The sequence below is a fragment of the Diachasma alloeum genome, unplaced genomic scaffold (assembly GCF_001412515.2).
Source record: "Diachasma alloeum isolate Michigan unplaced genomic scaffold, Dall2.0 Dall_scaffold_00176, whole genome shotgun sequence".
Classification (NCBI taxonomy): Eukaryota; Metazoa; Arthropoda; class Insecta; order Hymenoptera; family Braconidae; genus Diachasma; species Diachasma alloeum.
In genome coordinates, this window is record NW_021680342.1 from 4,064,416 (window position 1) to 4,081,273 (window position 16,858).

At 39.7% G+C, this 16,858-nt stretch overlaps 5 protein-coding genes across 9 annotated transcripts; 2 read left to right on the top strand and 3 right to left on the bottom strand.

Annotated features, from left to right (window-relative positions):
* The first annotated feature begins 68 nt into the window (after positions 1–68).
* LOC107048681 (delta(3,5)-Delta(2,4)-dienoyl-CoA isomerase, mitochondrial) lies at positions 69–4,003 on the top strand. 3 transcript variants are annotated; one of them, XM_015272001.1, is made up of 6 exons: positions 69–181; positions 809–950; positions 1,699–1,915; positions 2,028–2,308; positions 3,008–3,134; positions 3,208–4,003. In XM_015272001.1, the coding sequence occupies exons 2-6, from the start codon at positions 838–840 to the stop codon at positions 3,304–3,306; spliced, it is 837 nt and encodes a 278-aa protein (XP_015127487.1). In that variant the 5' UTR covers positions 69–181; positions 809–837; the 3' UTR covers positions 3,307–4,003. The 3 variants fall into 3 exon arrangements, with proteins under 3 accessions (XP_015127487.1, XP_015127480.1, XP_015127496.1); XM_015271994.2 differs by lacking the exon at positions 69–181 and adding an exon at positions 319–681; XM_015272010.2 differs by lacking the exons at positions 69–181; positions 1,699–1,915 and adding an exon at positions 319–681 and having other exon boundaries at positions 2,018–2,308.
* LOC107048696 (dynein regulatory complex protein 8) lies at positions 2,873–5,595 on the bottom strand. 3 transcript variants are annotated; one of them, XM_015272041.2, is made up of 4 exons: positions 5,379–5,590; positions 5,180–5,300; positions 4,157–4,367; positions 2,873–3,159 (listed from the first exon to the last, which is right to left on the bottom strand). In XM_015272041.2, exons 1-4 carry the CDS (start codon positions 5,515–5,517, stop codon positions 3,151–3,153), a joined length of 480 nt encoding a protein of 159 aa, XP_015127527.1. In that variant the 5' UTR covers positions 5,518–5,590; the 3' UTR covers positions 2,873–3,150. The 3 variants fall into 3 exon arrangements, with proteins under 3 accessions (XP_015127527.1, XP_015127518.1, XP_015127508.1); XM_015272032.2 differs by lacking the exon at positions 2,873–3,159 and having other exon boundaries at positions 3,962–4,367; positions 5,379–5,501; positions 5,584–5,595; XM_015272022.2 differs by lacking the exon at positions 2,873–3,159 and having other exon boundaries at positions 3,962–4,367.
* A 357-nt stretch (positions 5,596–5,952) lies between these two features.
* Positions 5,953–11,327, bottom strand: LOC107048658 (cleavage and polyadenylation specificity factor subunit 1). The gene is made up of 3 exons (XM_015271964.1): positions 7,140–11,327; positions 6,635–6,764; positions 5,953–6,206 (listed from the first exon to the last, which is right to left on the bottom strand). Exons 1-3 carry the CDS (start codon positions 11,077–11,079, stop codon positions 6,020–6,022), a joined length of 4,257 nt encoding a protein of 1,418 aa, XP_015127450.1. The 5' UTR covers positions 11,080–11,327; the 3' UTR covers positions 5,953–6,019.
* A 320-nt stretch (positions 11,328–11,647) lies between these two features.
* Positions 11,648–14,673, top strand: LOC107036984 (general transcription factor IIH subunit 4). The gene is made up of 7 exons (XM_015255322.2): positions 11,648–12,286; positions 12,766–12,890; positions 13,252–13,457; positions 13,522–13,695; positions 13,961–14,047; positions 14,131–14,346; positions 14,420–14,673. The coding sequence occupies exons 1-7, from the start codon at positions 11,770–11,772 to the stop codon at positions 14,499–14,501; spliced, it is 1,407 nt and encodes a 468-aa protein (XP_015110808.1). The 5' UTR covers positions 11,648–11,769; the 3' UTR covers positions 14,502–14,673.
* Positions 14,674–14,777: 104 nt separating this feature from the next.
* On the bottom strand, positions 14,778–16,714 carry LOC107037071 (cyclin-C). The gene is made up of 3 exons (XM_015255442.1): positions 16,471–16,714; positions 16,263–16,369; positions 14,778–15,780 (listed from the first exon to the last, which is right to left on the bottom strand). Exons 1-3 carry the CDS (start codon positions 16,500–16,502, stop codon positions 15,119–15,121), a joined length of 801 nt encoding a protein of 266 aa, XP_015110928.1. The 5' UTR covers positions 16,503–16,714; the 3' UTR covers positions 14,778–15,118.
* Between the last annotated feature and the right edge of the window lie 144 nt (positions 16,715–16,858).

Genomic DNA, 16,858 nt, shown 5'->3' on the forward strand with positions numbered 1-16,858 from the left:
GAGTGGGTTTGGGTTTCAGGGGTGGGGAAGTGAATGTAAATGGGCATTGGTGGAGTGGGAGTATCACGTGTGGGGAAAAGTGGCTTGAGGCCACATTTCTCCAGTTCTACAGCTAAACTCCAGTGACCGATTCGAAAATGTAAAATATTTCGATTCATCTGTGCACTCGAATTTATTATTGGTAAAATAGTGGCAGTCTAGTTAATGATAATAATATAATGCCATGGTGGCGAGGTGATGATTGGGGGGGGGGGTGCCCCTAATTAGTTAATTTTTATAAAGCTGAAAGAGATGGCAGCAGAGCGTCACCCCCTCCATTTGCCAAAGCATTCAACAAAGATAGTCAGATGTATGACGTTTTTGTCTGATCCATTGAAAAGTTGGTGACCAGCTGGTGCCATTAGTTCGCGAATTGGCCGGAAAACTCTCCAATTTCAACAGCTAGATTACAATTTGGCAATTTTGCCGAAAGAATCACAGTGAACTCTCTGTCCTAAACAGCTGTAGCCATCAAACTTCACATAATAACTGGATTCTGCTTCATCATTAGAAGTTGAATATTATCTCAAAAAATTATTTTTTTCGAACAAGAAATCGTGCATAATAAGAATTTCGAAAATTACGAGGGTAAAATGTATCCATCCATTGGAATCGGCAGATCGCTCTTAAAAGTCATTAAACGTAAGAGATAACAGACCACGGGATGTACCTAAAAAATAAATAAATAAATAAATAAGATATTGTGAATTTTATTTCATAAAAATAAAATTCACAATATTTACGGTGAGATGCGTTATTTTGATTTTAGCTCTTCAGAATTTTAGAAATATTTCCGCAATGTCTTCCTTCAATTTTGATACTATATCGGTATCGAGTCCCAATGAGTTTGTGTACAAAGTTCAACTCAACAGACCGAATAAAATGAATGCATTGAATAATGCGATGTGGATGTGAGTATGATTTTATTATGGTTAGAAGATAATGGGAGATTGGACTTTACGTTTTTATTTTTTGCATTCAATCTCACTGTCCTGAAAATTAGTAATGAACTGTCCACGAAATTTAATTTTCATCACGCTGTGCGAAAAAATAACTTTTCTGTACTGCTTCTCACGATTTCTCGTCTGGGAATTGGTATTACATACTTCCCAAACTCGAAAACTTGAAAATCACTACAGAAAAATATTGTTCCTGGGCTGTTGCGATGGGGTTTTTTTACTCGTGTGATTGGCCAGTCCCCGCCTTCGGCTCGGACGCCAACGCCACACGAGTAAAAAACCCCATCACAGCAGCCCGGAAAAATACTATTAAAAAATACTAAAATACTAAACTAAAATACACGCTTCGCGTGCCTAAACGTCCCTTTTCCACACATTGTGATGAAAAATATCGTTCGATACTCGTGGGAAAAGTGTTTTTTGGCTCGTGGGATTCTATCACTCGCCTTCGGCACGTGCTATAAACCTCCCACAAGCCAAAAAACTCTAACGCACTCGTAACGAAATATACCATTTTCCCCCGCAGTGTACGTCTCTTCAATCTTAAAAAACAATAGAAATTCAATAGAACTTCAATAGAATTTTTTCGCCGATTCCCTAGCTTTTTCCGTAAACATTTCGAGTGTTTGATTCCGTGAGCGATTATACATCCCCTCGCCACAACAGAAAGATCATAACGATTAAATCCCCTGCTTCATAGGGAAATCGGCGAATGTTTCAAAATGCTCGATGATTCCGACGATTGTCGAGTGGTCATGCTCACAGGAGCGGGCAAGGCATTCTGCGCAGGACTAGATGTGCAAGAAGCTATAATTTTAGGACAAGAAGTCGCACAACATGAAGATGTTGCGCGCAAGGCTAGACTACTGGAGAAGCGAATAAAACTCTACCAAGATGCATTATTTTCAATCGAAAAAGTATATTGATTACTACAAATAATCTTTTCCCACACCGTTCGCGATCAAAATAGTTATCTCTATTGATAACTATTTTGATAACTATTGATAACTATTTTGAAGTAATTTGCAGTGTCGGAAGCCGGTGATTGCTGCAATACATGGCCTTTGCATAGGTGGTGGCTTCAACATGGTCTGCGGTGCTGACATTCGGTATTGTTCGACCAATGCTTGGTTCACCCTGAAAGAAGTCGATTTGGGAATGGCAGCCGATGTCGGCGCGTTGCAGTGGTTCCCCAAGAACATTGGTTCCTCTAGTTTAGTCAGGGAAATTGCTTTCACCGGCCGGAAAATGCAGGCTGACGAGGCATTACAGTGTGGCTTCGTCAGTAGGCTATTCCAGGATGACGAGAGGTAGCATAATTTTTCCCCTACTGAATGAATTGTGGGATATCTTCAAATTTAATTGAAAGACCTAGTGCTGTTCTCCAAAATGTTATTTAATTTCTATTGAATTTTATGAATAAAATTAATTCCCATGAGTTCGCAGAGAAAATACCAACAGGATTTGTACACTGAAAGAAAAACCAATTCAGTAGCGAAGTGGTAAAAGGAGCCAAGTCAATTTTGACTATTGACCAGTTTTCAATCAATATCTCGGAATCTAAGGGAGGTGGCGAAATTTTCGTAATTGCATTTGTTGTAGCACTCAATCGGCTCCACAAAAAAGGTTATAACAAAAATTTCACTATCTCTTTTAGATTCCGAGATATCAATTGAAAACTGGTCAGTCAAAATTGACTTATCTCCTTTTATCACTTCACTGCTGAATTTTTTTTATCAAAGAAGTCTTGTTTGAGTAAAAAAATTGAAATCTAGCGCTGACCATTTGAAATCTGTCCTGAGATGGGAAAAAACGTGATGAGACAAATAGAAAACGACAAGAAAAAATCCATTGATTAAAAAAAATCTATGAAATATAAATAAACGGAAAAAATAGAATAGAATTGAGGATGAAATTTCAATGGTATTCAATGAAATTTCAATTTCTTGGAGACAGCGCAAGGTTTTCCGATTGAATTTTCTTGAAATGTCAAATCTTTTGTTCACTAGTTTATGGACAGAGACCCTCAAGCTTGCGGAAGAGATCTCCCAGAAAAGTCCAGTTGCAGTGCAGAATACCAAGAAAACATTAGTTTACTCAAGTGATCACACTGTTCAAGAGGGCCTCGATTACGTTGTGAGCATCATCACAATTAGTCCACCTAAAATTGAAGTCAAACTCGTCAACTTGATTTTGTATTTATTTTCAGAGAAATTTGAATCAAGCGATGCTGCAGAGTGAGGACTTCGTGAAGGCTGCTGTCGCGATAGCCAGCAAAGGGGAACGTCCGTCGTTTTCCAAATTGTAAATGGTATCGAGGGAACAGGGGTATATTTTCTCGCGAACTGAAATGGATCGAAAACTGTGCAATATCTAATTCTTTATACATTTGATAATCTTTTTATACAAACACCTACGAAAAAATTCAATAGAAAATCCTAGGGGTGCCTTTAAGAAATTCAATTGAAGTTCTGTCGTAATTCTATTGAAAAATTCTATTTTTTTTTGGACAACTTTTATTGAAGATTGCAATTTTACCCTGTCATTTTGTTTAAGGGATATTTGATAGAAAAAAGTCAATAGAATATGATTTTTCTACAGAAATTCTTGACTACAAATTCTCGAAGAATTTTCCGTAGTATTTTTATTTGTTTCTCATAATAAAAATTAAGAAAAAAACTTGGAAAATTCTTGTTCAAGTGTTCCCATAGAAATAATCCGAATAGACTGAGTTATATGGAATAATCAACATTTATATACTTTTTCTACGAACAAACATCTATTGTAAAAGGCACATAAAAGTTACATAACTTTCAATAAATTAGTGCAAAAACAAATAGAGTTTTTTAATAGGACTCCGATAGAGTTTCTTATAGAAAGCGCAAGGACTTTCTATCAAATTTTTACGTCCATGAAATAATAATACTATCATATCTACCTTATATTTTTTTATACTTGGAAAACTATCAATTAAACTTTGGAGGATATTTTCCTAATCACATCAAGTCTTTGAAGAAGATATTTTTTTTCGGCGCAGCGGCGATTCTCGCAGCCTCTATAGCCTCGTAAATTGAATAAACATTGGCCTCTTTGGGAATTTTGGGCTGGAAAACTCGGACAAGTGGGAGAGGGAAAAGGGACACAAGTTTTAAACTTACTATCAGCAGATTTATGTAATGCTCGTAGTTGATTTTATTAGTTATTGGATCGCACGCCACCGACATCATCTCGTCTATCTCTTCCTTGGTGAATGGCTCACCTATCTCCATCATCGCTTTTTCCATGTCAGCCCGCATTATGTATCCATTATTCTCTGGGTCTAGAAACTGAAAAGCTCGCAAGAGATCTTCTGGGTCCGCCGGCTTGAATCTAAGATATTGAAAAATTGATAGAAATCTGTGAACTTTTCAAAATCGAAATGTTCAATAGAAAATATATCATAGAAAAGACCCGATGGATTTTTATCCATTGAAAAAATTACTGATTCTTTATCTCAGTAGCGAAGTCGTAAAACGGTGCAAGTCAATTTTGACTATTGACCAGTTCTCAATGAATATCTCGGAATCTAAGGGAAATATCAAAATTTTTGTTATAACCGTTTTTGTAGAGCCGATTGAGAGCTACAACAAATGTCATTACGACAATTTCGCTATCTTCCGTAGATTCGGAAATATTTCTGAAACACTCAACTGAGAGATAAGTCCACTTAATGACCCTTTTCGCCAAAATTCACGTTTTTTGAATTTTTCTGGTAAATTGTTGATCGGATTGACCCGAAGAAATATACCGTTTTTGCGTTTTATCATTACTTAATGACTCACGAAATTTCATGATCGTGCAATCATTTTCCTGCGTTTATTTTTAAACTTTTCGAAAATGCACAAAACTTTAGAAAAAATGCAGGAAAATGATTGCACTACCATGAAACTTCGTGAGTCAGTCAATAATGATAAACCGCAAAAATGGTATATTATTTCGCGTCAATTTAATCAATAATTTGCCAGAAAAATGAAAAAAACGTGAATTTTGGCCGAAAGGGTGTAGTACATCCTTAAACCGTTTTACCACTTCGCTACTAATATTAGAAATCTCTGTCCTGAAATTCCTAGAAATGCAATAGAATTTTCTAGAGAGTGCGTTGAGTTTTTAATAAATTCTTTTCCCAATCGCTGTTGATTTACTTTTGCTCGCAAATGGCTTTCGACATGTACTCGACGAATCTCTCCTGCGTCACGCAGTTATTCTCGACGTCCTCTACCTGCACCTGAATTTCCTGCAGTTCAGCTTCACTCATAACGCATCCTACGTATTTCCATTAAAACATTGAATAAATATTCTCCCTTTGCCATAATTCGCGCAACAGTGATTGATTTCATTTACCGAGGGACCTGATGATTGTTCCCAACTCCCTCACATCCACTTCGTGGCTTCTCGCATTGTCAAATACATCAAAGGCATCGGATATTCTCTTTTCGAGGAGTGAAGGCTCGAGTGATCCTGACACTGAATGATCAAACATTATAAGTTGATTAATAAAATTGACTATTGTTTACCGAATAATAGGTAGAGTAGTCTCTTTACGAACTCTTGTGCCAACAGTTTGTGTTCTACTGAGGGAATTATTGTTAAATCAATACATTACCACGCGACGTACGGATCCTCGATTTCTTGGCGAGACGGGGTATTTCCGATGTACTTATACTCATTTTTATATTTTACCTCCCACTAACAATTTCGTAAAAATTTGATCAACAGGGATAAAAAATCAGGATCAGTGATTTCAGCAATTTCATAGAAATAGAAGGAAACAGCAGCAGGAAAGAATGAATCATTCAGATCTACGATCACTCGTACTTAATCTGAATCATCAAGAGGAGAAACGAACCCTACTCCTAGAGAGGAAACATTGCTGAATAAAATTGAAGGAGAAAAAACAATCGAATGGTTTAGAAAATTGTATCCACGCATTTTACTGTCATTCAAATATGTACATCAATAGACAAAATAATTTATTGGGAGAACTAGAAATGGGCGGTTTGGCGATCAATCTCAACGATATCCTCAATTATTTCTTGAACTCGAGTACCAATTTTCTTGGCTATGTCAGCTTTTTCGTTATTTGGCAAATGCAGGTACTTCCAAACCAAGTCACCATCGATTATTCCACGAGCTGGGTTACCCTGCATTCGAACGTGGCTCTTGTAAGTTCTGAAATGGAAAATAGTATTTGTAAGAACATAAATTATAAAAAGCAAAAAAAGAAAAATTTTACGTAGGTTTTTTTATGGCTGAATATGAAAATTGAAACATATTTTTTCTTCTTCATTTTCTTCTTCATGATTAAATTCAATGAAAAATTGAATGAAGAATACTTGATAGAAAAAAGTCGATAGATTTGCTATTAATCTGACGAAGGATATCGTTTTCTTCATTATAGAATCAAAGAAGATTCATCTCCCAGAATAAATTGTATTAAAAAATCAACAACTATTCATTTTTTTCCATTGAATATCTATTGACAAATTTCATCGACAACAAATCAATAGACTTTTTCTATTCAATTTTCCATCTATCAAAAGAAAGTTCCTAAAACAGCCCAGTCAACCATTTCCTACACTAATGAAAATTCAACTGACCTGTAAGCTTTCGGATTCAATCCAGCCATATGAGAGATATGAGTAACCAGAACATTCTGCAGCATAAGAAGTCTCCTGTAGGTTTTCTCAGGTACTGGTAGAATGTAACCAAGGCTCCCATCCAGCGTAGCTGAAAACCATCACAAAAAAGGGAGTGAGACACATCAACACAAATGAAGAAATTCTATAGAAAAAATGAGCGAATTCGCTAGAAAATTCCCTTTTTCCCAAATTTTTTGTTTGACTTTTCTGATAAAAAGAAGAGAAATACAGTGAAAAAACCCGGAAAATTCATGTCGAATTTCCAGACAAAATGTCTCAATAGAAAAAGTAAAGAGTTTTTATTTGCCAGTTTATATAGAAAAATGCGCAGTGAAGCTGTGGAATTTTTCACTAGTATCAGGCAAAAAAAATAGAATTTCAATAAAAATCTATAGAATTTTCTACCGAATTCATATAAAATTTTTTATATGTGGAAATACAAATTCCGTGCTCAACTACTCACCAAACATCGTAACATGTCTCTTATCAGCTCCCGAGAAGCATCTCTTCCCATTCCCAGGATCGCTGACCTTAGCTTTAATCCTGAAGAAAGTATTGACCTTCTGTCCAAGATGAAAATCAGCTTTCCTGATAAGTTTCTGTCCCCCCGAGCTCTCCCTGGACTCAGGCTGGTACATGAACAGTACCAGATTGCTCTCTCCATCAGCGACCAAGAACCCCAGATTGGAGTTATCAATCAAATACTCTATCGTATAGACCTCAGCTGGACGAAAGTCCCTGCTGACAAGCGACAGAGTCCTGTACTCCTCTTGAAAACGCAGTAGACTAATCGATTTGTAGACATCAGCAACAAGAATGAGACTCTTGATGCTGAGCATCTGATGAATATATATCTGCGTATCAATGAAAGCAACCCCGACAAGGTCATTATCCTTGAGTTGCCAGATATAAATTTTCTGACCGACAGCAGAAACCAGAAAACCCGAGACCTGAGTGATTGCTGTAATCGGGCCTTTCTGCTCCTTCGCATAAATCTGCTTGAACCTGTTCTTGGTGAGGGGCTGCCCAGGCTCAGGAACAACCTCAATGATATCAAAAATCATGATTCGTCCTCTACTGGTAATATCCTCCCCATAATTGTAATTAGTCCCAAGAACGATGTACCCCTTGAGCCCCGATCTAGTCCCCTCGTACGCCAACGAAACATTCTTCAGACACGTCACATGCTCCCACTGATCCAAATCAATCCTAGTATTGGGAATGGTCTCCCAGGAAACAGGTGAAAACAGGACAATACTGAACTGCTCCTGCGTGGGATAGAGAAACCTCTCAGGCCTCTCCTCCTCAGTGAACTCTTTGTCCTCCCCATTGAACCTGTAATAACTCTTCAACGGTTCCGAGGTGCTCATAATAACGCAATAAGTCTTACTTTCGACGTGATACGTGACGAAATGTGGTGTGCACCGCAGAGGGACCTTCCTCACAGGCCAAGGAGCATCGTACGACAGATGCGTAGGTACAACACAGATCCTGAGTTCCTCCTTTCGATTGAAGTACAGAAACCCCTGAGGACAATTGACGTTGTTAAAAGGTGTGAAGGAACCGATGGGCCCGTCTATCCCCATGGGATGGGTCCTGAGCTCGCCACGACTGGTCAAGAAAATCCAGTGGGGATAATCTCCACAGATGAAGACCCCGTTGTACCCAGCGATATTGCTGAAGTACCTCATCATGGAGACACGTGTCTGATTCATGTGTGGAGTGTCCTCCTCTTTCGGTTGTGGTCTCGCCTGCCCATAAATGATCCCATGCTCCAGCTTCTTGAGCCTCAGTTTGAGATTTCCCTTTGGATACCTGTAGGCCTGGTAGATCTGCAATTCATTGTCGAGACGTACTAGGAGAATTGGTCTGCTTCCATGATGACCGAGAGCAACCATCAGGATCTCTCGAACCTGCATCTCTGGATTTGGTAATTCAGTGGTCGTGGCCGAGTGGAGGGTCGTTGATTCCATGCTGTCGTGCAGCACATGCTGGCCGAAGCCAAAGTTTCGTATTAAGTACGACAACTTGAGATCAGGAAGGGAGTAGATCTCCAATGTTCCATTGTCACGATAAACCAACAGCCAGTAAGTCGGCTTTATGTCTTGGAGATGCTTCTGCCACCAGGAGTGCTTCTTGGGGGCTTCCTCTGGGGCCCTCGGCTGAGGCTCAACTGGAATAGCTGGCATCTGAAAGGCAGTGCCATCGCCATATAGCAGATCGTCCTCATTGTCAATATTATTAGTTGTTGCCTGCTCGTCCATGTTTTTGTCGTCCTCCAGGGGCTCGTCGTCCGTTTCCTCTGGAATATTACTGACGAAGAGGCCACTGAGATCTCGATAAGCGCAGAGGGTCTCGATCTGCGGACGAAAGAGGAGATTGGCCTGCTGGGCATGCAGCCGAAGGGAGCCACGGGTCTCCTTGAGGGTCAGCAGAACCACCTGGCCATCCTCTGCAAGAATAACCACGTATGGATCCGCACAACTGGCGTAGACAATCGGACAACCTAGATCCATTGGGATATTCTGAATTTGCTCAGAGCCTTGAAGAAGCCTCACGCTTATTTGGGTTATTTGAACGATGAATCGGTTGGCGCCGAGATTTCCAGCGAATATCGTTCTCCCTTGGGTGCCAAAGCCACTGTTCTCGACTTCATTGATCTCCTGCCCCGTCTGCAGGATCATGGTCGAGTCTTCGTGACTGAGAATCAAGAACGCATGATTGGCTTCGTCCCTTCCCTGGGGATCTATTCCCGGTGCGCCGATCACAGTCCACATGTCCTCACACCCAGGAAGCTCGAAAGTCGTGACGATCTGTGGACGAATGGAGCGTTGGAGAACGCAAAGAGCTCCATTCTTCCCATACCCAGAAGTCGTCACGAGCTCCACATCAGGATCAACATTGTGGGAGAACTCCTCCGACAAAAACGCTGGCTCTCCCATTGAGATGTTGCCACAAGGGCCGATATTCAGTAAACTGTCGCACACCTCGAAGATGTACGAAGTTATTTGCATTGAGGTCTGGGTTTCGCTCCCATAGACCTCCAATTCCTCCGAGTCCTTGATCTCGAGGACATCGGAAGCCATCCAGTCCCCGAGATAATCCTGCTTCACCTTCTTCGCGGGTGTTTCCCCTGTGTCATTCCCCAGATCATCCGAAATAATCTGAACATCAGACGATAATTGTCCCTCGTCTGGTTCCTTCTCAGTGAAACGTAGCAGCAGAGAATTGCCCAAACGAGACCCTAGGAAGAGGTAATTCTCCTCACAAAGGCACATGCAGGAAGTGAGGACACTGGCTGCTGCTTTATCAAAGTGAAATCCCCTCACCGACCTCATGCTGTCAGCGAATAGAGACAGCACATAGAGCTCGCCAGTTTTCAACGAAATAACAAGACGGTCTGGGGAGATGAAGGACACCTGGGAACCCTCGAGGCTCATCTTCACGCCTTCTTGGGCTTTCAGAGGGAAATTTGTGCTCGTCTCGGCGAGGCTGTTCAGGGAGACCCCGTAGGGGGGAATACTTTGGTTCAGATAGATCAGGGAATTCACAGCCATTATCAGGGTTCCACCCAGTGGCTTCTTAACCGGGACTGCTTGGTAACAGTCAAATGGCAAGTTCGACACCGACCAGATTATCGGGTGGACCTTCTGCTGGATATTAAGGGATATTGCTACCATCGCACAAGTGTCTTGTCTAACAGCTATACGACCAGCGAACGTCTTCACTGGTTCGTAGAGAATCAACAGGGTGGGCTCGTAGTAGCCGTACAAAAATTGAAGATCAATGATATTATCGATCTTCTCTTCGAGACTCTTCAGGACAATCATGTAGGAGGATAAAATGGGGGTCTTGTTGGATTGGGATTTTGTCATGTCCATGAGATCACTGTCGTCAATCGTGGGGTCTTTTCTGAATGGCAATACAACGAGTTTTCTTCCATAAATTAACATAATAGCACATCTACCTTCTGGATCCACTCGGACTATGGGAATGTGGTGGTGATGGGTCCAACCGTCTCTCATTTCCTCCTCCTCGAAGTAGTGCAGTGAGACTGTTCTCAAGTCGTGGTTCTCCAGGTCGTACTCGACGACCGATAGCTTCGCATCTCGGAAACTCAGGAGCAGGGAGTCCCGTTGGGATCCTATCAGGCTCACTGCCTGCATCGACATTATGTTACCGTGCACTGTGTATTGACTGAGACACTCTAGCTTCATTTTTGGGGGACGTTGGTCTGTGAATTTTTCTTTCCTGGAGGCGTCCACATCCGGGATCAATCGGAATACACGGATTACGTTTGCACCGGCCACTACTAGACATTTTTCACGACGGTTGAAGAAGTAACAGGTTATCGCGTGCTCCACACCCGTGCCTGGGTGGGTATTCTTGCAGACTGAATACATTTTTAGGGGTTTTATCGGGGAACAACACTTTTGGGGTACAGATACATGGGATTAGCACATCTCTGAGAGGTTAGGTTTTTAATTGTTGAGGAAACACTGGAGTTATTGCGTACACTACTTTTTTGGGTGGAGGTGGTTGAATACTGAGGGGGCTCTAACGCATGGAGAGGGATGAATAGTTTATTGTTGTCACATTCACTGCACTTTGGTCATGTAAACAATGGATAAACTGTGCAGCTGACACCGGATGCAACCATCATGCTTTTGTTTGAAACTAGTGGCGCAGTGGGGGAGAGTTGAGTCAAAGGGTTCGCCTTTGAATTGTAATAACTCGAGAACGGCTGAGTGAAATTCCCCAATTGTTCTGTCATTTTAAAGGTAGCTTTTTAGGCTTTAAAATGAGCTCTGATTTATTGAAATCGTATCGTTAGGTCCAGAGATATTTGCGGTTGAAGGTATTTTACTCAAGCATTTCTGCTTTACCGATTGCCGAGCTGCCATTGACTCCACAGTATCTGTTGTATTCCAATCAATGCAATGCTACAGTTTATTCATTACGAAGGCGGCATGCTGTCGGCTACTGTCAGCCAGGCCCTCCCTAAGTAACCATTCTCTCGGGGATAAACATGAATATTCACTTCAGCTTCTGATTGAAAAGAGATAATAAATAAAATTAGTGATTCCATTACGATGACAACACCAGCAGCAAGTGGTCAGAATCTCCTGCGTCCTACGGGATTGCAGTGCAAGGATCTCCACGAGTATTTGAAATCTCTACCATCAGAAGTCTTGGAGAAGTTGTATCACAATCCACCGATATGTCTAGCTGTTTTCCGTGAACTCCCTGTTATCGCCAGGCACTACGTCATGCGCCTGCTCTTTGTGGAGCAGCCAGTCCCCCAGGCAGTCATCGCCTCCTGGTGCTCCAAGCTCCACTCCGAGGAGCATCAACGAGTTGTGCAGGTCCTCAATGAGTTGAATATTTGGAAGGAGGCGTCCATACCTGGGGGCCTGCCAGGCTGGATCCTCAATGCTACATTCAAGAAGAATCTGAAGATCGTTCTGCTCGGGGGTGGAAAACCCTGGACAATGTCCAATCAGTTGGAGACTGATAGCAAACCTAGGGACATCGCTTTTCTGGACTCTTATGCCTTGGAGAGGTGGGAGTGCGTGCTGCATTACATGGTGGGATCTCAGCAGCAAGAGGGTGAGTGATTTTTCATAGAAAAACCTGGAAATTCGGTGGAAACCCTCGGGGGAGTGTGGACATCCTCAGAAAGATATAGGGGAGGGTAGGGTAAATGGACACTTTGGACGGTTTTTTAATTATTCATAACTCAGAAACAAATTATCAATTAAGATCAGTTTAGGCTCTCAACATCTCAACCCGTCATTAACACTAATCCTAGATCATATTGTCTGGCAAGGTTTTAGGTTTGATCAACATAGAAAAAAAAATAATAAAAAATATCACGAACAGAAAATAGCTCAATAGAAGATCTATAGAAAAATCAAATTCTCTTGATTTTTCCAATAGAATCGACCAAAAACTGATCAAAAGTTCAATAGGAATTCAATGCAATCTGCTAGCGAATTCGCTAGGTTTATTTATGAAATTTTTTCGTACGCCTGTAGATGCATAATAGTTGTGGGGATGAATGGACTGGAATATTCTCTTGGTTTCAGGCATCTCAGCAGATGCTGTCAGGATATTGCTTCATGCAGGCCTTATGAAACGAGACGAGGAAGATGGTAGTCCTGTCATCACACAAGCAGGATTCCAGTTTCTTCTTCTAGACACAGCATCCCAAGTAATTTATCATGTCGTTTTCACAGCTGATTCATCCGTTATTTGTTGTTCTATTCCAATGGAATTTTCACTGTTAATTGATTTAGAAGCCAAATGATTCAGAAAAATGTGGAAAATTTTCAGCATTTTCTGGAGAATTTCAGAACTTTATAGAAAATGATAAATTATACATTTTAGAAAATTCAAGAAGGCTTTTCAAGTTTTCTCATTTATTCAAAAATTATGAACATTGTTGGAGTTGAATGAATGGAGTTTGTCTAGTTCAATTTTATTCCAATTCTTGAGGATTTAAAAAAAAATGATGAATACTCTCTCATAAAAGATGAGATTTTTATTACTGAATTTCATTTGATATTTAACAGGTGTGGTACTTCATACTCCAATATCTAGATACGATTCAGGCCAGAAGTCTGGATCTCGTTGAGTGTCTAACATTTCTGTTTCAATTGAACTTCTCCACACTTGGAAAAGATTACAGCACAGAGGGAATGTCAGAAGGATTATTAACATTTCTGCAGCATCTCAGGGAATTTGGACTCGTGTACCAGCGAAAACGAAAGGCGGGCAGGTACGAACATCCGATATATTGTTTAATTCCATTCCTAATTTGTAATTTCCTAATATTTTCGTAGGTTTTATCCAACGAGATTGGCGTTGAACATAGCAACAGGGAAGAATAAACCACTCGTGAGGGATATCGAGAAGGAGGGCTATATAGTTGTAGAAACAAATTACAGAGTCTATGCATACACAAATTCCAATCTTCAAGTTGCATTACTCGGTCTCTTCTGCGAAATGCTGTACAGGTAAAAATATATAACCATTAATTCTCTCTCATACCTTTAAGTCTATCCAGAATGAGTTGGTTAATTCTAATTATTCTTTTACCCAATTGTTTTTTTTTTTCAAATGAAAGTCTTAAGGTCTAGCCAATAAGATTATTAACAAAATAATTTAGAATGCCCTTTAATTGTCTGAAAGCAAAAAAAAGATTGGGTGCGGGAATAATTTTGCTGTGGATAGACTCCACGGTTCCTTAATAATGAAAAATAATAATTGTTTTCTTTTTAGATTTCCAAACTTGGTGGTGTCTATATTGACCAGAGATTCAGTGCGACAGGCCTTGAAGAGTGGAATAACTGCAGCACAAATAGTCGGGTAATTTTTCAGCAATTGTCGATTCGTCTTTTAATTCACGATAAAAAATAAATCAATGAATAATTCTAAATCATCCCAAATAGGTATCTGCAACAGCATGCTCACAGTAAGATGATTGAGGCTGGTCCCCCGACACTGCCCCCAACAATAGTAGATCAAATAAAACTCTGGGAAAATGAGAGAAATCGTTTCTCATTCAGCGAAGGCGTCTTGTACAGTCAGTTCTTGTCCCAAACTGACTTTGTCGTTCTTCGAGATTATGCATTATCTATTGGGGTGCTCATCTGGCAGAGTGACAGGTAAATTTATGCAGAAGTTACCATTATTCATCGACAATTGACAGTAAAAACTAACCATTTTTCTGGTTTACAGAAAACGAACTATGGTTGTTACCAAAGTGGGTCACGACGATGTAAAAAAATTCTGGAAACGCTATTCGAAGGGCTCAAACTGACTGAAATAATGATAAATACCGTATTTTCAAATGTACAGAATAAAAATTTAATCAATAAATTATTTTTCAAGTCGTTCAAGTCGATTTGTAATGGCTGAATTCACCCTCGTATCAGTGCTGTGGAGCCACAGTCTTTATTTTGTAAAATTGAATAGAAAAACTCATGCCATTGAATTTCTATTAGAATTGTATTGAACAATTCTACTGTTTTTTCGCGCTAATTCTTTTAAACACAGTGAACCTTTACCGCCTCATTTTTTGTCAGATATTTGATAGTAGAAAGTGAACAGATTTTTATTTTCTTATAGAAATTTGTGAACATAAATTGTCTAAATCTTTTTCACTATTTTTAATTGTCTCTCATAATAAAATCCCCAAAAAAATCACATCTATAGATTTTTTGCTAAAAAAAGCTATTGAAAAATGTCCGAAAAAATTGCAGAATGCAAATTGCAAATTATTCTAACAGAACTCCAATAGGAATTCTACAAACGTTACTCAAAAGGCTCAAACTGATTGAAACAATGATAAATATCGTATTAGCAAATGTATAGAATAAAAATTTAATAATAAATTATTTTTCAAGTCGATTCGTAGTGGCTAAATTCACCCTCGTGTCAGCGTTGTGGAGCAGCCTTAGGTTTTGGCATTTTGGCAAGTAAACTCTGAATCTCCTTCTTCTCGTCGTAAGTTTTCCACAGTTCGTAGAGGTTTATTATGTGTCGTGCTATCTCCTGGATTTTCTCCATGTCTGCATTAAGTTCAGCGAACCATGACTTCAGATCTTTTTGAAGTATTACACATGCAATTTGCAAACATCCTATGGCTATTTGATATGGGGGATAGAGAAGACAGACATCTGTTCTCAAACTATCGTTGATAATTCTCCAGGCGAGGGTCAGTAACTGATCATCAGGCCCCACGTCCTGGATCAGAGTCAAGAGGGGTCTGTACGGTTGATAAACTATCAAACAGCAGTCCAGATGCTCCAGCAGGTAGAACTCACACTCCAAAATGTGATTTGTTCGGTATGGAAACTCTTGGGCATAAGCATAATTGAATTTGTTCTTAACTACAGTTTGGCAGGTGGTGATCAGACGTGTATTGGAGATGACTCCAAACTCTTCGACTTTAGACGCCAGGAATACAGAAGTGGGTGCCAGGAGCAGAGGATCGATGCATTTTAGACTGTTGCGAGCGTAAAAACGTTTGAAATAAACAGTTGCTGTTGCTATCACCTGTTGCCTCAATTTCAATTGCTCACCCAATACTTGTATCACTGAAAAACAAGTTGCATGTAACAAATTAGGAGCTTTTTAACAGCCCTATTACATACGATGACACGTACAAGAGGAGTTAGAGAATTATGTAAAACATTTTTGACACTTTTGAAAATCAGAAAAAAGTGGACAAATTTTTATTCTTCTAGATCTCATTCTCTGCAAGCTTTTTTTATAAAAATTATTGGGCCTAAACTTTCCAAGTATTTTCCTCTGCATTTTCTGTTGTTTTTAGGGCAAAGTACTTTTAAAACTTGGAAAATTCATACTCAAGAATTTCCCAAGATTTAATCGTAGCCGAATAGCATAAAAAGATAAAAATTCATCAACTAATTTGCATCGAAGATCTGTTGAAAAATCGCCCAGTGAAGTCGCAGAATTTCCAGTGGAAATCGAGGAAAAATAAATGAAGTTATGGATCTTTTGTCAAGAAAAATGTGTCGATATTGAAGGGCACGGAATAATTGAATGTTACACTCACAATTAGCAAAGAAGATGAACAACTTTTGATACTCCTCTTCAGTGAGTATTGAGATGTCGTGTTGGCGTTCTCGAACCAAATCTTGCTTGTCCAGTAGCCACTGCTGGCTGTTGAATCACAATTCCCAAGTATTATCCCCAACGTTTCAAGATTCAATTCAACAATTTAAAAAATGCACGATTATGCGTGGGAAATAAATCATTCTTACTGATGTGAGCTTTGCCAGAAATTCCCAGCCATCCTTCAGAATCGGAAGTCACAGGTTAACCAAACCTCACAGACTCCAGAGACCATTCACAATTCCCTGTAGTAGTTGCAAGGATATCATCTGAAATATGATCCCAAATTGAATGCTCTTGCAATTGTTAAATTTTAGTGTTAAGTGGAGTGTGAAAATCGCTTTATTTTGATCGGTTTGTTTTCGGAGTATGATTATGATTCGTGTCCCCCACTCTTTGTCATCATCCAGAGGTCACGACATGTTTATTTCCCGCGCGCCAACATTCATGTTTGTTTGAGATTTTCTTGATGAAACGAAAAGAAAAAGAGAAAAAAAAACTCAGAAAATTAGAGCGGAAGAAATTCTAGAACAGATC